This window comes from Centropristis striata, chromosome 9 (assembly GCF_030273125.1).
Source record: "Centropristis striata isolate RG_2023a ecotype Rhode Island chromosome 9, C.striata_1.0, whole genome shotgun sequence".
Classification (NCBI taxonomy): Eukaryota; Metazoa; Chordata; class Actinopteri; order Perciformes; family Serranidae; genus Centropristis; species Centropristis striata.
Genome location: NC_081525.1, coordinates 12,732,187 through 12,756,913, shown reverse-complemented (window position 1 = coordinate 12,756,913; position 24,727 = coordinate 12,732,187). Strand labels below are relative to the sequence as shown.

Genomic DNA, 24,727 nt, shown 5'->3' with positions numbered 1-24,727 from the left:
AGGGTTAATCATCATTTATAAACCACAAATAAGCCATTTAGATGGTTAATACTTAATTTATTAATGTTTAACTAACTACATCACTTATAAATGACAAATAGATGGTATATTAATGTAAGTTTATAGTTACTTTACCATTAACAAACCAATAAATTATAATTAATAGTTTATCAATAGTTTTAGCACTCATAACATTTTAACACCATATTTAGTATGTTAATGATGTTGAAATGATTCATATACCTTTAAGAAATTGGTTGAAAACATTTAAAGATTAAATATGTATAGCACTTTGTAAATAGTTAATTGGTTTATAAACCATCTATAAACATCACTTAGTTGGTTATTCTAAAGTGTTACCGAAGAGCAAGTTTCCTTAGTTCTGTTATCTGCTCTTGCACTATGTATAACCTTATTACCGTCATTCACAGTAGCCCCTCTGTGCCATCACTTACTCGTGAAGCTGCCAGGGACTCACAGGACACTAATCATGGGATTGTTGGGACACAAACACACGTGAAGTCTGAAAATAGATTTGCAATCTCAAGATCCTGCAATTCACCTGGGATCTCTTGATATCACAAGAATCCAGCTGCTGTGCAAGGTAAGGGATTTGTTGATTTGAGGCAAAATTACAATTATGAAATTATTATGGACTCTTGTCATTTTGGAGACTTCATTACCTTCATCTAGAACTGTCCTGTGGACGACTTTTCAACTCTGCCACGGAGATGAACTACTTTGGCTTCAGTGAATGTGGTAGTACTAGTACATTTTGATATATACTTCAGGGTTTCCACTATATTCATTTAGTAGCAGCGGCTTGGATGTTCTGCCCGCAGCTACAGTGACCACAGCGGGAGGCGCCGCTAAAAGCAAACAAATGTAACTTTCAAAATAAGAGCATGTGGCTATGTTAGCAGATTCCACCACCTAATTTATAAGAAGACTGTCAAAATATGATGCCTTAAATAAAACAGAAGAACCCTTATTCTCTTTTACAATAATTAATTAAAAATATGCAATGATTAAGATAGAATAGTGGAATTAGAATGTGCAAGATGCCCCCAAATTTAGGCTTTTAGGGCAAATATTTTCTCCAGGGAAGCGTAAAGCTTGTTTTGCAGTTGAGTGGCATTCTTATACGCTCTAAATTGCTGATTGATATTTACACGCGCACAATAATCCAGGGAACAAAGAACCCTTTACCCCCACTACTAAAATAAATCCTAGATGAAACACTGTACTTGCTTAAAATCATTTTTATTTTAAATACATATCCAATTCTTCAGATATATAAATAATGATGGCTGCTTTCATTCTAGATCTGGTTCCAGGTTGGAAAAACACCCATGCTGAACTATGCTCAGACTTTTTCTCCTTTTTCTTTTTTTTAGTAAATAGATATGTAGAAAACATTTACAATAAACTACTGCCAGCAGATTCTTCATTGCCAGTGGAGAGTGTGTTTTTTTCTTCAGCAGTGTGAGTGAAAGTGTTGACTCCTCTCCAGAAAAGCCAACGCTTCATTATTATCATCCCAACTTAGAACCCAAAAATAAATACATCAAAACCGCTTGTTTTAATTTAACTATGTGATTATGTTTTTCTACGCAAAGCTAGTATCTTACACACAACTCACTGGTTAAACCAGTGAATTAATAAAAGCATGCAGTCCAAATATAGATCGAAATGACTGAGAAGTGGAGACAGCAATGAGACGAGCTGACCTGCAGAATGAGAAGCTGTAGACTTGCTGTACAGTAAGATCTGTCAGTTTTCTGCTGTTACTCAGCTACAAGCAGACTTCATCTTTCCCATGAGCCTCTGCAGTTAAGCCAGTTTGATTGGAAGAGGGGTAAGCTGTAGGTCAGGCTGCTCACGACAAGTCATCACCGTCCGGCTTAAGAAAAGGAGAACCTGACCCACTCTCTGGTACACTCTGACAAAGTCCTCTTATATTCAGTAGTGGCTCAGACACACACACACACACACACACACACACACACACATTCTTGTACTTCTGTCTCTGTGAGGACCCTCATTGGAATAGTGAATTCCCTTCCAAGGTTATCATAGTTTTGGATTTTTTATTAGTTTTAGTTTTAATTTTGTTGTGAATTTTTGTTTTGGAATTCAGTTAGTTTTAGTTAGTTTTTATAGTGAGTTTGCTAGTTTTAATTTAGGATTTTTTTTTTTTGAAATGCCTTAGTTTTAGTTTTTTGTAATGGGGTATTTGTTGGGTGGGAGATTAAAAGAGGTCACAGTAAATTTTGCTTTTATTTCCTTTGTCAACTTTTTTCATACATAATGAAGATGGATAAGACAAAGACGAAAACGAAAGAGACATTTTCACTATAATTTTAGTGAGTTTTAGTTAGTTTTGTAACCACACAATACAGTTTCAGTTAATTATCTTTTTTTGTAACCTTAACCCTGAAACAAAGTCTTAAATCTCCAAAAAGCCTTTAAAGAAGTGAGGACCGGCCGGAATGTCCTCACTTTGCAAAAATGTCCTCACTCTGTTGGTTAAAAAACGTGTTCCGGTCCTCACTATGTAGGAAGTACAAGAACACACACACACACACACACACACACACATGTACACAAACTCCAGTATGTCTCTGCTGACTCTTTCTTACTGTGTCACATGAGAATCCAGTGTGTGTCTAATCACATTACAGCAGTAATAATGTTATCTCAAGGTGAAGGCAGACACTGTCACATGTGAAGCTGAACCATAGTGCAACTACTGTTCATACCAGTTTGTTTCATACTAGGGTCAATAAAACTTTTTTACTATCACCAAGGTATTTGTTCAATACTTTATGTTGAGAATAACCAAACTTTTTTTTTACCCAATCAGGAACTCTCTGAACTAAAAAAAAGGTCAATAAGGTTACAAATTAATGGGGTCAGTCCAACCAAATTATTCAGCAGTAGCAACTTTGAGATATGTATATATATATGTGTGTGTATGTGTGTGTGCGTGTGTGTATATATATACATATATATATATATATATATATATATATATATATATATATATATATATGTATATATGTAAATATGCAAATTTATATATATATATATATATTTACATATATATATATACATATATGTATATATATATATATATATATATATATATATATATATATATATATATATATATATATATATATATATATATATATATACATATATATATATCTTGGTCTCAACTCAATGTCTATAGCCCTATCACATATTCTCTGTTTTGCTGGCTTCACATCGATCTGGCCTCGAACCGTATCACGTCTGTAATGTCTCTGTTACTACCTCTGAAGGCTATTTAAACAAGCAACCAACACATGAAACCAAAAAACTATAATAGGTTGTCAACAAGCACCTGAAGCCAGTCCAATGAGTGCAGATGAGGAGTGAAAGTGTCTTTGCTTCTTGTTTTCAGTTTGCAAACTGTTATCCTTGTTTTATGGCCCAGGCAGAGGCTCAGTGTCTTAAGTCTAATTGACCGTTGTTTTATGTGAAAGCACAGCTTGTGTCGCTCTAAAAAAGAGTTGATTTTTATTTCCAAGCTAAGAGATACTGCTGTGTTTATTAGGCAAACAAAAGTCAGTGAGGGGAGGTGGGAGGAGAAGGGTATACAAGACAAGAGACGAAAGAAAAAGAAAGAAAAGTAGAGTTGGAAAGAGAAGATGGGCGAGGAAGGGGATATGAGGTGAAAAGTTTTTATGGTTTTCACTGAAAGGGTATGTAGATGAAGGGCACATCTAAATAAGTACGGCTATTCGAAAGTTCTATCACCTGGCATGCCAGTAGCTCTATAAATGTGAAGGGCATTTGTTATAATACATATTATATTTTTGTTCTGTTTATCTCTGTATCCACAGTGTATTTGGGAATGTCAGAGATATTCTGAGGCTTAGTAATGACAAGCATGACTAATGCCTGCTTCACACTGGTTGTCAGATCACTCTACACAACTTGCTGTCTTGTAATCGAGAATCTTAAAGTTGTTGTTTTCACACTACATGACTGACCGGCGACAGGGGGGTCACACATTTCAAGATCTTGCACTTGCAGGATTCCCCAATGAGTATCTCTGCTCTCCAAACTACATTTTGTCATGAAAGCATACACTAATATTAGTTATACTCACTAATATTGTCTTTCCACACTTGTTTGCTATTTAAAGCCCCTTTTCTGTGATACCCCTTTTTACTCAAATCTAGTTCTTTTGCTGGGCTGGTGATGATTCAGTTGGTTCAAGTTGCGAACTGTCTGAGGACCTGTTTGCCTTTCCACAGGCTCAAGAGCCACGTCATTACATTACTGTGTACGTCTGGAAATGTCCCCGCGCGCTCTCCACAACTATGATAACAACAATGGCCGATTACATATCTCTCTACAAATGTTCCTCCTCGCCTTGTGAGCCTCTTCTTGAATGCTATGGACGGTGATTATATTCTGATTAACACTGAAGGTAAGATGTTCATGTTCGACTTTGTTGTAAGCTAATACTAGCCTGATAACGATAGCCTGCTAATGATAGCCTTCTAACGACAGCCTTCTAACAATAGCCTTCTAACGATAGCCTGCTAGTGATAGCCTGCTAATGATAGCCTTCTAACGATAGCCTGCTAAAGATAGCCTGCTAATGATAGCCTTCTAACGATAGCCTGCTAGTGATAGCCTTCTAACGATAGCCTTCTAATGATAGCCTGCTAACGATAGCCTTCTAACGACAACCTTCTAATGATAGCCTGCTAACGATAGCTTGCTAATGATAACCCGCTAGCGATAGCCTGTCTCAATCACATTGCAGTTGAACAAATCAAATTAATGATACATGTTTTAGTTGGTCTTGTTGGTCAGATAATCCCGCCCCAGCCCCTGATGTAAGTGGTTCGTGGTTCAAGACCAGCAAAGAGTTGGTGCCGCTCTGGAACCAGGTTCCTGGCCGAAAGCCGGTTCTTTGGCAGTCGAAAAATGCGAGGAACTGGTTCATGATTGGGCACCTGCTCCGAATCGGCCCTGGAACCGAAAAGGGGTATAGGTGCAACAACATCTTTGGTGTGTGTTGCAAATGCAACACATACAGGTAAATTCCATTGTTACAGGGGAGCCCGCCATCAGGTTTCCCCTCAAGCTTGTGTTTTCATTGCCTGTAGCCCCCCAACAGACACCCTGACAGATCCTCATATTTAGCCTGCTAGATATCTGGAATGCTTATGGGGTGCATCATATTTTAACAGTTCACACTAGCAAACTGCAAGTGCTAAGCCAAAACCATTCTTCATGGAGTTCTAAAGTTTGAAGTACTCACAGTGGTAAGTATATCTCTATCATCTTATATGTTTTGTTATATGTTAAGTTAAACCTTACATCTTTAGTTTCTCACATGAAGCAGCAGAGGCATTAAACAGGAATGTAATAAAGGGAGCCAATGTGGTGAGCAGCTCACTCCAGTACACTTAGCTAATGGACAACAGCGTGTGTGTGTGTGTGTTTGTTTGCCTGTGTGTCCTGCTAGCAAGTCCTTCATCTTGGCCATGGTTCTTATTGACTGTATTGGAGGCCATAAATCATTGTGTATGTGAGTGTGCATTTGTGTGTGTGTGTGTGTTTGTATACGGCCCAATGCTTCTCTGGATGTGAGCAGCAGCACACAGCAATCTCAGGTCAGGGAGGCAACAGAGCGAGCAGTGTGTGTGTGTGTGTGTGTGTGTGTGTGTGTGAGAGAGAGAGAGATAAGCGTGACAGAGCAACAGTAGCCAAAATGGTAGACGGGCCATTGGACAAGATGTACCTGTCTGTCTGTCTGCGTCACACCTTCTTCACACAGTGATGTAAATGCTTTTTACACCAGTGCACACTTCAGTCACAAAGCCATGGTGCTTGTGCGCAAACACCCACACACATACACACACACACACACACACACAAGTGCACAAAGCTGCAATTAACCACACTGCATCAATGCAGCACAGCGGTGTCTTTTGTCTAGTGTCTGTGGGTTTTTTTTTACTTTCTTTGACGTCCTTAACCTAACTTTGTAAATCTTTCTCCACCTTTTTACTTTTCTTTTTTTATCCATCTGTCCATCAGGATGATGATGGTTCGAGTACAGATGGTGGTGAACTGTATCTGACGTTAACTGCCCTCCATTAACATTTTCCAGAGTGCTGCTGGAGTAAGCAATTGAATGGAGCAGTCAAGCAGATGCAATGTGGGCAGCCATCATCCTGTGTGTACGCACACTGACACACACAGACAAAGATACAGTCATAGACAAAGCTATCTATGAAACAAAACAAAAGTGTTGACATTTTAGACAAATTGCTGCAGGTGGATGCGGGGGTGCAAAAAGGTCTGGAAATAAGCTGTAATATGAGCTGCTATTACTGAGTTACAGAGATGTTACTGTCAGTGGCACAAATACTACTGAATCCATGATAATGTATAACTAATTCATGCTTTCATAACCTCCAGATTGGACTATTGCAACAGCATTCTCTATGGTCTCCCATCCACCAACCTTCAAAAACTACAATTTGTCCAAAAACACATCACGCCCATCCTTCAGCACCTTCACTGGCTCCTTGTCCAGCACCGAATCCACTTCAAGATCCTTCTCATCTCCAACAAAGCCCTCAATAACTTTGCTCCCCCATACCTTACTTCTCCACACACATCCGCAATCCAGACTCACTCCATGCCTTCAAAAATCTATTTAGCCCATTTAAGGCGGGAAAGCATTACCGCATTTCTACCATTAAAACCAGGAAAGCGGATACGTCGTTTTGTAGTATTTGTAGTTTTTTCCACCTATTTTCGGTCTCTTGGCCAATGAAATGCATCAGAATACATGTGGGAGTGTCGCAATGCAACATGGGACTTTTCCAGAACTGAAATCATGGCGGAAGACGACTATGGCGGAGGGAGCTCAGATATAACAGCTATACGCTCTCAGATACTTTTTGAATTTCATTTCTATCTGCTTCAGAGGCAGAAAAATATATTATTTAGTAGGAAGCATTGACATTTCTGTTGAATTTCCAGAAAAACTTCAGGTTTTAGGGGGTTATTTTAAAATCGCCCACAGGTTTTACGGGCATTTTTTCCAGGCGTTGTAGGCCTAAAACCCGGCTTTTCAAGAAAGCTTGCAAGACCTGACTCCAACCACCAAACCTGAACTCATGGACTCTTATCTCTGTTTTTGTCTGTATCATGTATTTTTTAGTGATGTGCCAATGAAGCCTCATAAAGCATTGTCTTTATTTTCTGAGCCCACTAGATGGCGCTCTTAGTTTAAAGAAAAGACTCAAGCAATAGTAATAAACTGTGCTTTCAGTCCTTTGTTGAACATAGAGCACCATCTAGTGGGCTCAGAAAATAAAGAAAATGCTTCATGAGTCTTCATTGGCACATCACTATGTATTTGTCTCAATTTGTTATGTTAAGCGACTGAGTACCTTTAAAAGCACTATATAAATCACATTTATTATTATTAATATTATTATTATAATATTGATACATTCAAAGGAGGAAAAACAGTTTCAGGTGGATCAAGGTTTGTCCATCTTGTCTTTGGCAATGCCATTGCCTGGACCAGGGATGGGCAACTTAAATGCTGGAGGGGGCCACAGTTTTTCATGGACACTACCACAGGGCCACATATAGGACCGTGCACTTAACCAGATATGATAAAACTGCAATTTTAAATATGTTTACAGTGCAGTAACTTAGTATATTTCATGCTCAAATGCATGTATAACAGTATAAATAGGAATACAAAAGGTTTGAAGCAAATAAAAAACTGTGATTTCTTTTTTTTTTTCAGTGCAAGAACAGCAGACCAACATTAATAGCAAGAAGTAATTTTGTGCATTTTTACACTGCACTTTTAAGATTTCATGCTCAAATGCATGTAGTTGTACTGAGGGCCACTTCATGTGAAGGTGCGGGCCGTATGAGGCCCCCGGGCCTCCAGTTGCGCATCCCTGGTTTAGACAAAAGCTTTATAACATAATGGACGGACCTCTTCATATCCCTCCTATATACTATTGCCTCTTCTCTCCTCATTGACTATGCTTTGGAAAAAAAACAAATGTATCTTTATAGGAGATCATGAGCATCATATTCCTTTTCAAGGATCGTCCATCTCAAGAAAATACCGACATGCTCATGCATGTTGAGTTATTGATTGCTGTAATTATTCTTCTCCACTCTTTTTTGCTTGATGTAAAGTGATGCCTTCAAGCACAACTCTGCTGTAAAAGATAAGGGGCAAAATCAGTAGCCTTTATTCAATGCAGATACATTGGAAAGTTCAGTTAAAGCTAGAATGAGCCTTAAGCACTCTGAGATAAAAAATAAAAAAATAAAAATCAAGTGGGTATTTTCCAAAGTTTAACAGTTGTGGGTATGATATTCTGTTCGTCCTGGTAGTGGTGTGCTGCATGAAGCCCTTGACTTCTATTGTTACAATAAATAAACTTTTTTAATTTTTTAATTAATTATTATTGAGAGTCAATCCCACAAACCTCACATCCTGCTGCTCTGAATACTAATGCAGCAACCCTTCATCAGTTCATCCCCAAATTATTATAATTACACTGTAACAAATTGCTGTAAGAACTGTCACAAATTGTGACAGTTACATACTGTTTTCCATTAAAAAGGTATTATACTGTAGAAAACAATGCATTCCGGGCAATATCTGTAGGTAGCTTGCCGTTTCCCATAAAATATATATATATAGAAAATATCATATATATATATATATATATATATATATATATATACACACATATATGATATTTTCTATGTCTCTTCTTGTCCACATTTTTTAATGGCTGTATTTTACATAACTAACTCATTCAGTTTATGGTATATTAAAATTACTGAGGTTACAGTGAAGACAGCGCTTAATTCATAGTAATTGGCTTTCAGACAGTAATATGCTCTATTCACAAAAAAATGACTGCATTGTATACTGCAACAATGTTGCAACTAGCTTCACCACTGTGTTTTAGTCTACTGTAAAAAAATAAAAATAAATGAAATGCAGGATTTTACTGTAATTCACTATGTGTTTTTATCACAGTAACATAATGTAAAGTAAATAGCAGTAGAGGAACTGTAAAATTAACAGTAGAACGCTGCCAGTATTTTACTGTTAATTTACAAGACAATTGTTTACAGTGTATATTTTAATGGTACCAGTAGTGCTATTCATCAGTACAGGTTGTTTTGGTGTGAGTTGTCGAGTGTCGGAGATATCAGCCATGATATGTCTGCCTTCTCTTGAATATAACACAACTAGATGGCTCTTCTCTGGTGGTGCTTGAAAGGAAAAATTCAACAGTAATGATCCGATTACTCAAGATAATTCACAGACCTTGTCGTAAGCAGTTTGATGTCGGAGCTATACTAGAAAGAAAATAGTTTCCACATGACTCTGACATTGCTGTTGAGTTTTTTTAAATGCATTTCTCAATCCACAAACCAAGTGCCATAAAATCGTTGGAAAGAAGGCAATGTTGGAAAGAAGGCAAACATCTCTACAGCTGATAGAACACGTAAACTCACACCAAAACATTATAATAATAACTTATGATAATACCTTTATGGTATGTGTTGTGTTGTGTTGTGTGTGTGTTGTCTCCTCTACTTGTATCTTACCTATGTACTTGCTGTCTTTTATATTTGTATTTATTTTTATTTTTTTAGGGACTACGGATGCAAACTAGCAGTTTTGCTATAATCCGGCATATTTAGAAAGATGTTTTTCGATGTTCATTAATGTGCGCTGTCCCTATCCAAAAATAAAGTATTAAAGTAAAGTATTTATAGCACCTTTCAAAAACGAGTTACAAGGTACTGTACAACAGAAATAAAACATATAAAATACAATTAACTGACAACAACAAAATAAAACCACAAAAAGAAATGTCATTGGACTTGAAATTGGAATTGACATTGAAAAAACTTAAATATAAAACCACCATTCACAACAAGGTAATCATACAAAGATAATAAAAGGAAATTAAGAGAAGGCCAATTGATAAAAGTGAGTCCATTCCATGAGACCATTCAGGGCTTTTAAAAAAAAAAGTAATAAAATCTTAAAATCTCCTAACTATACTGTAAAAATGTCCCGTTGTTTTTACAGAAAAAAAACTGGCAGCTGTGGTTACCAGAATATTTCTGTAAAAAATACAGTACATACACTACTGGTCAAAAGTTTTAGAACACACCAACTTTTCCAGAATTTAATTGAAAATGATGCAGTTTAATGTCTCAGTGTACTGTAAATTAATGCACATTTGCAACATTTAAAATTCTTTATTGAGCATGATAGTGTTTTGAAAGTAAAAAAAAGATTCAAAATCACATTTTATGTTGGACTAAAGGACTAAAAAAAGACACAAAATGACAAAAAAGACACAAAATGACTAAAAAAATGACACAAAATGACCAAAAAAAAAATACACAAAATGACTTACAAAGACATGAAAAGAATTAAAAAATGGACAAAATAGCCCAAGACTCCATAGAGTTAAGTTGTTTACCCACTTCTTGTTCCCTGAAAAAGGCCTACTTGTATATTTCTGAAATGTACATTATTTTCCAGCTTTGGTTAAGCTTACCTTTTTTTATTTACCTCTGGCAGTTCACCACTTACCTCTTTACCCTTTCAAGCTGTTCATTTGACTTGAACTGCTTGAATTTCAATAAAAAACTGGAAAAATTGGGGTGTTCTAAAACTTTTGACCGGTAGTGTATGTCAACATCTTTACAGAGCAACTTGTACATTTTACATCCTAAAACTGTAGTGATTTTTTTTTTAAGTTGTAGAATATACTGTCCTTTACTGCTAATTTCACAGGATGATGCTGCTTTTAAACTAATTATTTATGCAAAATGTACATGCAGATTTTGCTTATTGTGGATTGAATACCAGTAAATTAACATTTAGTTATTATTTATTGTACACTGAATACCAGTTAAATTTACAAGTTGTTCTGTAAAGTTGTTTACATTTGTACTGTATTTTTTGCAGAATTATTCTGGTAACCACAGCTGCCATTTTTATTCTGTAAAAGCAACGTAATTTTTTTACAGTGTACCTTGGTTACCTGTGAGTCAAATAGTTAGAAGTTGATAAATAGAACTACAGGTTACAGAATAAAAAAAAAGTGTTATCGGTTTTGGGATGAACTGTCCCTTTAAAACCACTCTCGCAAAAATGATTTTTAGTTTTGGTCATCATGAGTCCAATTAATGGACATCATCTGGGAACGGAAGTGTCTTTGGGCATATGCATGTATTATCCAATACCCTTGCTTTTTTTTCAAACAATTATTTATCAGCTCTTTATTATTTCATGTATGGGCTACATTTCTTTGTCTGAAAGTACAGATTTGATAAGGAAACTTTCCAGGTTTCCAGGCAGTGCACAAAGTGTCACAGCATGTGTTGGAATGTGTGCAGGTGGCTTTTAACAGCACACATCACTTTTTTCATGACCAGGCACCTTGAGAGGCTATTCAACCATTGATTAACAGTTGGTGCTTCAGATTATTTCCTGTTGAGCAATTCAGTATTTTTCCTGTAGAATACAAAGACTGAGCTGCTTTCGGTTCGTTATTGGGAGTTTCATATCATCAGGAAGAAAAAAAGTCTCAGATTTAAGAGATTTAAAGTGGCAAATCTGCGCGAAAAAGCAACTTTTTTCTCGCAGATTCACCACTTTAAATCTCATAAATCTGAGACTTTTTTTCTTGTAGATTTGCCACTTTAATCTTGTAAATTTATTTCTCAAAATATGACCCCCCTCCCCTGGGTCCGTATGTTTTTTTACACATTCTGGCTGTATGTAATATCCTCCAATATTCTCTAGGGTTGAAATTTGGAATTTGCAAGTATTTCAATGAGTCTTATTAAGGGTTAAGATTAGCGGATCACCGTACCACAGTGGACAATAAAGTCTTATCTATCTATCTATCCAACATGGTCTCACAGAAATCCGTGGAATAATCACTCAAATTTCCATGAAACTGACACGGATTTCGCTACAATGCAAGTGAATGACAGTCATATCCCATGGCTATTCCAACATACAAAGTGATTATGTACATTCACTGAGTGAATATTTAGAAAATAAAACATATATTTCTCGCTAGAAATGTGATCAAAATCCATTTTTATGCAGAAACTAAGTCAAAATATTGATTTTTTTCACTAAAAATGAGAGAACTGTCCGCCATGTTTTTTGTTCTGACCGCCATGACCTTGAAAGTCACGTGACTTGGAACAAACCAATAGGAAAAAATCTCCATGGAATAGCCACGGGATTAGTCATTAACTTGTATTGTAGCGAAATCCGTGTCAGTTTCACGGAAATTTGAGTTATTCCGTGGCTATTCCACGGATTCCTGTGAGACCAGGTTCATCTATCTGTCTGTCTGTCTGTCTGTCTGTCTGTTTGTCTGTCTATCTATCTATCTATCTATCTATCTATCTATCTATCTATCTATCTATCTATCTATCTATCTATCTATCTATCTATCTATCTATCTATCTATCTATCTATCTATCTATCTATCTATCTATCTATCTATCTATCCATCCACCCACCCACCCATCCATCCATCCATTCATTAAAGAGGTGTAAGAGAGTGGGGGCTACTTATGACCCATTTATATCGTAACAATTTCAACCTAGTAGTAATAGACTAGATATAGATATTGGGCATCATTGAAAATAAAACAAGAATGCATGTGCGATGCATCACTGTCAGCACAAGAGCATTTCCATTGCAAAAATTGCGTCAAACGTTTAGAGCAGTGAATGTAAAAACACTCACAATTTGCCTGTCAGTTGAATCTCTACAGGGTTATTTTTTAATGTTGTGATAGACAAGAGCAAAACAGAATGTATTTATGATAGTGTGTCACATTTGTTACTCACGGCTATAGTGCTGGAGTGGATCTGGCGTTTCCAATGGCCTGAAAAAGAAAAGAAAAGAGAGATGGAGGAATTGTGGACTACCTGCATTATTTAATACAGTGAAAATTCTTTGTGTCCAAGCATATGAAGTGGCCTCTCTAGGAGCCTGGAAAGAGTCTGAGAGGGAGAGGGAGAGAGAGCTGGGAAGAGGGGGAGATGAATAGTCAGCGGCATATTTTACAAACTCTCTCCTCTGCCTCTCACTCCCTCTTCTCCCTCGAGAAGGAAGCTTTTGTATCACCTCTCACAATACTTCACTTACTGCTCTCCCTCTGAAAATAGCACAGATAAAGGCTGAGAGAGAGAGTATGCCAGTGAGTCCTCAACATCCTGCAGATGGACAAAGTGGGTAGATCTGCTTTTCTGCCAGTTTGTATATGTGTGAAGGAATATGTGTGTGTGAGAGAGCAACTAATATATACACTGGAAGATGGAAGGCAGAAAAATGCATGACGGGTGGAGGATCATGAAATGGAAGTGTGGGGAGCTCAGAGCTAACTGTAAAACGGTTTCAAACCGCGTGGAGCTTATTTCTCCAAATTTAGATATTTTAGTCTTTTCTTATGTTAGAGGTAGCTTTTTATTTGACCTGTTACATTGCACTGTAAACAATTGTTTTGTAAATTAACAGTAAAATACTAGCAGCAGGTTTGCCAGCATTCTACTGTTAATTTTACAGTTCCTCTACTGTTATCTACTTTACAGTATGTTACTGTGATAAAACCACATACTGAATTACAGTACAATCCTGCATTTCATTGATTTTTACAGTAGACTAAAATACAGTATAGTGCTGAAGCTAATTGCAACATTGTTGCAGTATACAATGCAGTCATTTTTTGTGAATAGAGCATATTACTGTCTGAAAGCCAATTACTATGAATTAAGCGCTGTCTGTCTTCACTGTAACTTCAGTCATTTTAATATACCACATACTGAATGAATTTGTTAAGTAAAAAACAGCCAAGAAGAGACTTAGAAAATATCATATATATATATATATATATATATATATATATCATATATTTTATGGGAAACGGCAAGCTACCTACAGATATTGCCCAGAATGCATTGTTTTCTACAGTATAATACCTTTTGAATGGAAAACAGTATGTTACTGTCACAATTTGGCTGTTTTCTTACAGCAATCTGTTATTTCTGTCATGCTACAACTTAGCAGTTTTTCTTCTTTCAAACAGGACATCTTTCAAAAACCCAACATTTCTGCAAACCTAAAGGACTAAAAAAGGGTATTTCATTGACTCCACCAAGGTGGTTATGTTTTCGGTTCCGTTTCTCTGTTCGTCTGCCTGTCAGGAGGATTATAAAAATAACATAAATCTTGGTGGAAGGGTGTAGCATGGGCCAAGGAAGAACCCATTACATTTTGGAGCGGATCCAAGTCACATAAATTAATTTTCACATTTGCAAACATTGTGAGATAGGGGTTGTTGTACTGCATTCGTGTGGTGTCGGAATATTTTGAAATATTTGTTCCTGATCGTATTTCACGGCTCACCTGATCTGGTTCCTTTGTTCTTCATTGTCAGGCAAATACTGGAAACAGCCAACAACTTGTTGTTTCAAAGCCCTGAGCTATAAAATACAACACATAGTCTTTGTAGTGTCCATGCTGTCCATTCTGTCTTACAAAGGCGTCAAAATGTATTATTATTATTATTATTATTATTGTTGTTTTATTTATTTAGGTTGGTTTTGTGATTTTGTTGTTGTTCTTCTTTTTCTTTGCTTTCCTCCTTTTTTTACTGTGTTTGTCCATTGGTGATTTATGTTGTGTTTTGTTTAAATAAAAAAAATAAAAAAAAGAAGTCAAAAGGGAGATGGATGGTGTGGATCGGTGTGCGGTGTATGGAGACCAGAGTTCATATTCTGTATTCCACATGGTAAGCTTTTAGGAGAGGTCCACTTAAGTTTAATTGGTGACTCTAAATTGTCTCCAGCCCCCCGCAACCTGAGTGCAGATAAGCGGTACATATTGCAACTTTGTAGATCAGTAAAACATTTTCTCACTATGTTGATCACATGTAGTCCTAGTGTGAATTAGTGTAATTTAAAAGCATTTGCTGTTGCAAAGTACATTAAAGAGATTTTTAAACGTGGACGGTTTTGCAGCTCATTATTTGGTCATCAACCAAGTAATTGGATGGATCCAAAAATTTCAACCTATTGGTGAATGTATTTACCACAATTTCCCAATTCATCTTCAATGGATAATTCTGCATGCTATGACTTACTGGGGGAACCAATGTCTTGGGGAGTCAGCCTCTGGGAACCAAGAATATCTGAATTGAATGACAATCCAACCAATAGGTGTGAGACATTTTGCCCCAAACCACAACCCAACCACACAGACGTGCTCGGTGGAAGAGTCATGGAGAGAGTGATCACTAAATTCAATATGATTCATCATCTGGGGATCATGTCCATCTGCACAACTTTCATGGCGGTCCATCCATTAGTGGTTGCATAATTTAAATCAGGAAGAAAGAGGTGAAGTGGCCGAACGAACTTCCAATTCATCGAACATCACTGCTAGCATAAAAAACAAAGAAAATCTGAAGTTTTCCCCTGTTTGAGTTAGGCAACTTTGTTCCAACTAGCCCTGATGACTAGTACTCCTGTCTTACTTTCACCACTCTTTCCCCACTTACAAAAATAGCAATTATTAGACGCCAGAGTGGTAAAAATGGATTGGTATTAATTATAAATGTGCGTGGGCTTTCCCTGAATTGCACATGAGGTCATACTGTTCTGTTACAGAGATACTGCTCCACTGCATCCGGAATTATGTAGGTTAAAAAAAGAGTGGTGGAGTGAAGGTCTAGTTATTTATTGATTACTCAAGTGCAGTAAATGCCCTCAGTACGTCTTTAAGTAAGGCACACTGAAAGAGAGAGACATGTTGCACATTCTGAAAATAAAGGCAGGCTGAAAAAAATATGTGTGAGCCGAAGAGAAAGATAACCTTACCCATTAGTGAGTTCCTTGTTCTTTCAATTGTTGCTGTCTGCCAATTTTTCCTTTTTTTGGTGGTAAAATTGAGAAAAGCTAGCTGTAACAAGCAGTCATTAAAATGTACCATGCGCAATTTAAGAACCCCCCTGTGGAGCTATACATCTGTAAAATGCATTTTATTCCATAACATTCATTTGTGTTCCCTGCAGGGCATTTGTGAATCGAAGAAACGGTGGAAGGCCATCAGAGAAATATCTGTGTTGTAATTATGCAAAGGGTGAGTTGGAAAAAAAAGACGGGGGAAAGAGAGTGGGCGTGTGGCTGGGGTGGGGGGTTAGCGGAGGTGAAAAAGAACAAAAAAGGCCTGCTTTCAAGTTGGAGATGAGACGATGGGCCAAATGAAACGGTTTGCACCATGCCCTAACCTGTGGCTGTCTTTCATTTCTAATTTTCTATTTTTCTGCTCCCGTAGCAACAGGCTCGATTATTCATTTTTACTCTTAACTGCTGAAAGGGCTGCCTGTGTAATAACTTCAGTTCAAACCTGCCACGTTTCACCTTTGAATGTGCCTAGCATTTCGCTGAAGGTTTGTAATTGATATTTCTCATTTCAGTCAGATGTCTTTAAAGACCACGATTAGAAGGTAAAACTGAGTCTGAGGGGTACAGATTTCAACCTATTACATTTTCTGAAACAGAAAAATAAAAAATAAAAGCTGTTGAAGCACACTATACAGATGGATCATTAAAACTAGAGGGCACAAAAGATTGGGCTTAGAAATGTTAAATCATTTGTTTAAGGAAGGTGGTTTTGGTGACTAAACCTCACAATTTTACAGCATGAATGTGTTTGTTCCTTTAAAACAGCAATTGTGGTTCATTACAGGGAAATGTTTACTGGAAGACTACCTGTAGACAGTGAATTTCACATGGGACAATGAATAGACATGCAATAGTGTGGTGGCTGTCTCCCCATTAAAGCCGGGAACGCGGATACGTCGTTTTGTAGTATTTGTAGTTTTTTTCCACCTATTTTCGGTCTCTTGGCCAATGAAATGCATCAGAATACATGTGGAAGTAGCAATGCAACATGGGACTTTGCCAGAACTTTGAAATCATCAACAAAAAAAGACACAAAAAGACACAAAATGACTAAAAAAAAGACACAAAATGACACAAAACGAGCAAAAAAAGACACAAAATTACAAAAAAAAGACACAAAATGACCAAAAAAGACACAAAACTACTAAAAAAAAAGACACGAAATGACCAAAAAGACACAACATTACTAAAAGGTTCAGGTTTTAGGGTAATATTTTAAATCCGCCCAGAGGTTTTACAGGCATTTTTTCCGGGCATTTTTGGCCTAAATGGGTTAAGACAGTTTAACATATTGAGCATAGATTCATTTTACCTGTCTACTTCTTATGTACTTATTTTTATTTTATTGTTTTTACTTTTATGTTTTATTATCATAAGATTGTGCATCTTAATTCTGCCGCTTTTTTCTTTTTTCTTTATTTTTTCCGAATTGGTTGTTAGTTTGGTCTTGTAAAAAATGTAAAAACTCAATAAAAGTTGAATCATAAAAAAAAAACAGCAATTGTGTGGAAAGCAGTATGCATCACCTCACATTTCGTAGGATATCATAAAGCTTGTACTGCTAAATTTCCTGTGGAAATCACAGGAACAGCTTGGTGATAATAAGTTGAACAGATTGAGGATGATGACACAGAGTGTAAACCATAATGCCATTAGAAAAGAAAGAGACGCCATTCCTTAAAGGTCATTCCTGACAACAAGCATACACTGTAATTGTAGATGAACCTCTGCCTGCCGTGACATTGCTTTATATAAAAACAGATGATGAAATCAGTCACTGTCCACATGTGCACAACACTCTTCAAATTGAGCTTCCAGTGTGTCTCCCAAGAAACAACAAGACTGTTCAACACTTCTGTGCAATTAGGCATTTTCCGCACAGAAGCTATGGTAAAACCTCTGCTTAAGAAACCCAACTAGGTCCCTACTGACCACGCCAATTACAGGGTAACCCTCAATCTTCCTTTTCTTGGCAAACTTTTGGAGAAGTTTTGATGATTGTCTGAATACAAACAATATATTAAGAACATTTCCAGTGCAGCAATTGGACCAATCAAAGTAAACTTTTCCATTGTTTGACTATTTAGCAAGCGGTAACCCTTCGCTTTGTCACAAACTGGGCTTACACACTGGATAAAAGTGAGAAAATGCAGAATGGCTTAGGGTCAATTATACACCAGAAAGGACAGTTACCTCTTAAAGCTCTTACTGTATGAACAAATTATTAAAAAATCCAGGATAACAGAAATTCAAACAAGAAATCACTTAGGGAACCCAAAGCCTGCAACCCAGCATGAACCCTCAATGACCTACGGCAAATTTAGTACATGTTGTTATCCACTATTCCCATTCCTATTCCTGTCCTGATCCTGAGCTGTTACTAGTCCCTATTAGGGTTGTCACGATACTAAAATTTTCAACTCGACACCGATACTCAGGAAAATATTCGAAACTCAATACCATTTTCGATACCACAAGGATAAAAACAAAGACGCCAAAATTTAACAGAAACATTTCTATTAACAAGAAAAATGCAACATGTTAAAATGAACAGAACCACAGGTTAAATATTAATAATAAAAAACAGTTGTGCAAAAATAAACTGCAACTATGATAACAAGCTTCAGCTCTGAGGTAGTGCAGAAAATAAATAAATACAATAAACAATAACAATTAGAACAATATTTTGAGATTGTATGCGGTGCACAATAGAAGGAAAGCTTGATGAAAAAAAGAGGGAGAGTCGGCTGTGTGTGTTGCTGTTTGGTTGCAGGTCGACTTTTCTCTGCTTCATTCTGGGACTTCAACAGAGAAAATAACACTTTTCAGTCACCAACATTTATGTAAACTTATTAACTCTATGCTTATGTATACTGACACTGTGTCAATTAATGTAATATGGGCATACTACGTGCCTGATTTATTTATTTATTTATTTATTTACGTTGCTTATAATCATTAACGTGACGTCAGACTTTAATTGCTAGCTGCGGCTAATGGCTAATAATAACACGGGCAACATTAATGTGAGCCACCGGCCACGATAACATCAGTAATACGTCAGTTTGAAACGAAAGACACTAACCTGTCGAAATTCACTGTAAAGGCTGTAAAGGGTGTTGGTCCTTAAAATGTTTCGCCAAGTTTGAAGTACTGCTTGTGCACGTCACGGTGAGGGGAAAGGGGCCTGCTGCTGTGTGCCTATTAACATATATTCCTGGAGGAAATGGAAGTGGCCCTCCATAGTGAACATTTAGTTAGATAGCAGCAGCACTTTGGTTTGTACAATGTAAGAGTCAGCAGGTCTATGATCAGGCGGCAATCTCCGTGCCTGAGCATGGAGGCCACCAGGAAGTGCATAAAGCCTGCAATTCACCGAAAATTCCAATAGGGGGTGCTAAGTTTGGCTGCAAAAGAAATCTGCCCATTCATTTCAGTGCTAAATTTGAAAACTTCTCACTTGATTTATTATCTAAGAAAAAATGTTCAGGGACAACATTATGGTCTCAATCGCTAGTAAAAAATCTTCTTCAAGACAATTTGATGTCAATAGCTCTAATAATGGCCCCATTTAGAAGAAAATAGAAGATAAAGAATCGTATGATTTGGGGCGTTTCTAGCTTTGATTGACAGGTCACTGACGAGGTGAGCCGTCACCGGGAGAGAAGCAGAGCAATGCGTATCCATGGAAACGTGTCAATAAAGTTATATATAACGTTATATAGATAGAAAAGAGGACGTTTAGCGGTTTGGTCTCATAACTTTGACCCTTTCACACTGTATTTTCACTTAATGACAGTTTATTTGAACGTTTTGTTCAGTAAAAATGTCTTGTTCAGTGTTTGGTTGGACTAACAAACGCTCCAAGGAGTCGCTGCTCAGTTTTCTGAGGTAAGAAAGATACATTTTTATTTATTTTTTTGCTAGCCAAAACTAAAATCCCACTTAATGCTCCAATTAATGCTAACATGAATTAGCAGCGGCTTCTCTCAGTCGGGTTGCCGGTGTAGAGAGGCTGTAGTCAGTGATCAGATCCCTCGCGCTCCACCACAGTCCAATTATGGTCTGCTCCGTGTATCGGAAACAAGATGGCGACGAGTATAACGCTGAACTCGAGGCTTCCAACGGGCAGTCCACAAACCAATGGGTGACGTCACGGTGACTACGTCCATTATTTATATACAGTCTATGTCTATGATCCATGCCAAGGCGGAAGTATCCTTAGGGGTGTAGCTAGGATATGTGGAGTAAAGAATGACACGATCCACCAAGGTTGAACAACCACAGGACTAAAACCCAGGAGACCAGTGTTTGTGTCCGGTGTAAAATCAGAAGTTACCCCGGGATTCCACTGGATGCGATACGACTCCGACACGGGTCCAGCGGACAGCGGAGTCCCGAGGATGCACAAGATCTCGCAAATTCACACATAATCAAGTGATAGAACCAGACTAGAGAATGTCTCATTTAATGTACAAGAACAGATCATTTGCTTTCAAACAATATTTATTGAACCATATTAGTAACTTACCAACAACTCCCATTACCCCTTCAATGGTTTTTCAAAGCCAGTTCCTTTTTTTGGCATTCAGTGGAATTTAGGGGTTAATGTTGTTATTTGGGCCGGGACTTTAACGTATTAATTAAGATTAATTAATTACACAAAAATGAATGCGTTAAAGAAATTGACGCATTTTAATCACACTTATTTTTGCACCGCGGACCGATTATACTGGAGCACCAACTAGCGTTCATGAGTTCAGACAACAACAAACCACAGTGAACATGAAGGAAGAAGCTGATGAGACGCTTTGGTTGGCCCCGTGGATGATGGGACATTTAGTTACAAAAAACCAACAGATGGAAGTGTCTATAAGAGCATGGTTGTGTTGCTATGCAACAAGGAATCCACATATCACCGCAGCACATCAAGCCTCAAGTATCACCTCAATGCAAAACATATAGCAGCTAGCGGCTAGTGTGGTAGCTAGCGTGGATTGTGTTTTATTTAAAAAAACAAAGTATTATAGTTTACAGAAGGTCTACCTACCTATGCGATTAATTTCGATGAATTAATTACAAAGCCTCTAATTAATTAGATTAATTTTTTTAATTGAGTCCCGGCCCGAGTTGTTATTTAAAGTTGGGTCATACAACTTTCGTGCATAACCCATGCTTAGGTACATCACGTCTACCTCATGCTGTACATCACCTCTGTAACTACCTCACTCCCTATAGTTATGTCATTTGGCCTTTTTAAAACTATCTTTTGCTAACCCTAACCATGTCATTTTCTTCCCCTAACCTGAAGCAATTAATTCTGTTGCCTTAACCTAACCAAACTGTGAAAGTTTCACAACGTTAATGATGTGTTTAGAACAGCAAACATTACGTTTAAGTATGACATTATGATCTCCTGCCTGTGGTAGGGCTCCTAATTTTAGAAACACTCTTGGAAGTCATATTTCAGGGTGGGAATGTGTGATTATATTGTTTGGAGGACTTGTTGGTATTTCAACTCTTTACAAGCAGAGTAAAACCCTTTACAAGAAATTTGTTCTTGTTCTCAAGGTGGCAAGAACAAGAAAAAAAGTTCTTTCTGGCCAGGACATTTCATACTTCACGAGAAACTCCACTGCAGAACTCCTGGGAAGTAGTCATATTGCCCACGTCTCATTCAAATTCAGATTTCTGACCAATCAAACAACAGTTCTTGGACACCACACAAGAACAAAGTTCTGCCCAGAAGATGTGTCAAGCACAGAGAAATTTGTTCTTTCTCCCAGGGCTGCAAGAACAAAATGACATCATTCTGTTCCTGCAGCCCTGGGAGAGAGAACACATTTCTCTGTTCTTGTGGAGTATATATTAGCCTTAAGGGTTCTGACAAGGGTTCAGATTCACCTACCACTAGTGGTCGGTTAAACAAGTGTATGGAAAAGAAAAAATATCATATTTGTGCATGCAAATTAATAGTCTATCTGAACTTCTGTTTGCATCCCTGTTTTCCAAATTGCTCTTAAAGGGATGAATAAGACTTTTGAATTGAATTAAATAATTACAGTGTTCATTACCATGGTGGCCTCTAATACATAAAAGTGAGTATTTAGCTTAACACACTGGGCAAACAATAGCAAAGGTTTAGCGTGTTTGCATTCAGTAACAAAGCATGGCTTTTCTGTTAAACTTTAAATAAATATAATGCAGCATTTACTTGGCATACCATCTAAATGAAAACACATGCTGATAACTATTGTCACATGCATTTGTAATTTTTATTTTTTTTGCATTAAAAAATACTTTCATATCCCATATGCTGTACTTAATAGGCTGGAAATGAGCAAATTGCAGCTTGTTAGTCATTGTGCAATTCCTCTATGGCTGTTAAAGCTTAAATATGTGCTTTGACCTATACTTTATTATGCATTAACAATTAATTAAAAGTTCCACAGTGTGTAATTTATACACAACTGTGAGAGACAAATTGTCACTCTATTGTGTACTTTCTATAGAAGTCTCTTTGGCTTGTAACCTCTTAAAAGTAGAATATTATCATATGCTCATGTTCACATATTCACAATCATTTCAAATACATAAGAAAGAAAGAAATTCAATTTAATGAGTCGTGGTAACCCATCAGATGAGGTCTGAGCTCACCACATGGCCACTCTGTGACTTTATGTGCCTCCTTATGTTAACCTTCATGAAAGCATACAGCTGAAATGTCACCATGTGAAATAAATGTCACAGAAAATGAAAGTGGGACCATACAACCAAATCACACACGCACTCACATCCATCAAATGAGTTCCTGTTTCAACTTGTTCATCTGCCTCAGACAGTTTCCATAGGAATCCTGACTGTCTGAACAATCCTGTCAATGAGACAATTGCTTAATAAGTCAGTTAATGACCTCGATCAGATATTGTTTCGTGCAGATGATCTCTATCAGCACTGCTTTCACTGAATGAATTAATCAAATTGCTTAGCTCACATGCTTTGAGAATGGCTGGGCTCAATGAAATGTAACAAAGACAAATTTTGTCTTCATGCAGTCACCAATAAGTGCAGTAGCCAGCTGCTGCTAGTAACTCATTAGTTCACATTCATAGTTGTTGCATGCTAAATGGACTCCTGCCTGCTGGGGGACGCCTGTGCACACCAAGGAGCTCAAATATTATTAAAGGGATGAATAAACAAATAAACCACTGAAGGCCAGAAGAAAAACACACGAAAATTTACCAAAAAAACACAAAAATTACAAAAAACACAGATAGAAACACACAAAAAAAACACAAAAAACACACACAAAAAACAGATAAAAACACACAAAAATAGCCCAAAATCACAAAAAAAACAGTAAACAAAAAAAGATTGCATTGAAAAAGGTTGAAACGCACACTGCAAAATCTGAAAAATCTCTGCAAAAAAAGTAAAATCATGTTACTACACTTTAACACTTTACTGAAAAAGAGCTGATGCACTAAATTGGACATGGACACTTCAGGAAAAGCCAAAACTTTAGAGTTCAGCTGACAGCATAATCTTGCAGTGATTATTCTGTCTGAGGTAATAAATCAAGTGAGAAGTCGTCTTATTCTGTATTGAGATAGATAGGACCGGAGTTCTTCTGCAACCGCTGTTGGCGACCCCTGTTGGTTTTCTGAAAGATTACAGGCTTAAGGCACTTACAGGTTCGCTTCACTGCTCAAACTGGGAGGTTTATTGGGAGGCAATATTAGATGCTTAGAGTAATGGGTGCAAAACAAAGAGCACAAAGGTCCATTTAGGGTCAGTGAGAGTTGAGGTGGAAGAGTTAAACCCCAGACTTTGACTGATACAAAAGCACATTTAATTACAATTGCTTGAGACTTTTTATTTAAACTTAAAGCACCATTTAGTGGGGTCAGAACATTAAAAACTGGTTCATGAGGCTTCATTGGCACATCACTAAGTGTTGGTCTGGAAAGGCAACTTTTTCACATTAAACCTAGTATAATCTTCCATGATAGTAATATGGAAACATTGAGTGCAGCTCAACTAGGGACAGAGAAAAAATACTCTAAATAAACATTTTTGTTAAGTCTACAAATAATACCAACAAAGGCTTAACCTTAAAAAAAAGTCTGTTGATTTACTGTAGATATTGGGGCTTTTTTACAACAGGAGCTTGTGCCGAATCTCTCAAACAGATTAAAAGATTAATCTTGGTCAGAAATTAAATCACTGTGTTTTAAAAAACTTCCAAAAGTTCCCCTCTACACTGAGAAAATAAAGTACAGGTACTATCTGGCTTTTTGAAACAAGATTTCCCAAACCCTAAACCTCTCCTTTTAAGATGCACCGATAAAAGGACAACAAATAACACTCTCCTTACATTTTATCAGCCGTCGTTACTGCAAGTGAATGTAAAATCAGCAACACAACCTTGTTGTCTTGTTTACCCAACATAAATTACCTCTGAGCATCTCCTTGTTAATCAAGATGAGAACACACAAACACAGATTTACACACAGGTGATACACACACACACACACACACACACACACACACACACACCTCCAATAAAATACTTGCTTCTCACACTTCTGCAAAGTCAGACTAAAATATTTTGTCCATAAACGCCTG

General features: G+C 37.1%; 1 protein-coding gene across 1 annotated transcript in view; it reads right to left on the bottom strand.

Annotated features, from left to right (window-relative positions):
- LOC131978137 (inactive N-acetylated-alpha-linked acidic dipeptidase-like protein 2) overlaps positions 1-24,727 on the bottom strand; it is a 787,053-nt gene that overhangs the window by 583,919 nt on the left and 178,407 nt on the right. The window contains exon 2 of the mRNA XM_059341659.1: positions 12,983-13,020. Coding sequence (XP_059197642.1) covers positions 12,983-13,020 — 38 coding nt within the window. The remainder of the gene's footprint in view (positions 1-12,982; positions 13,021-24,727) is intronic.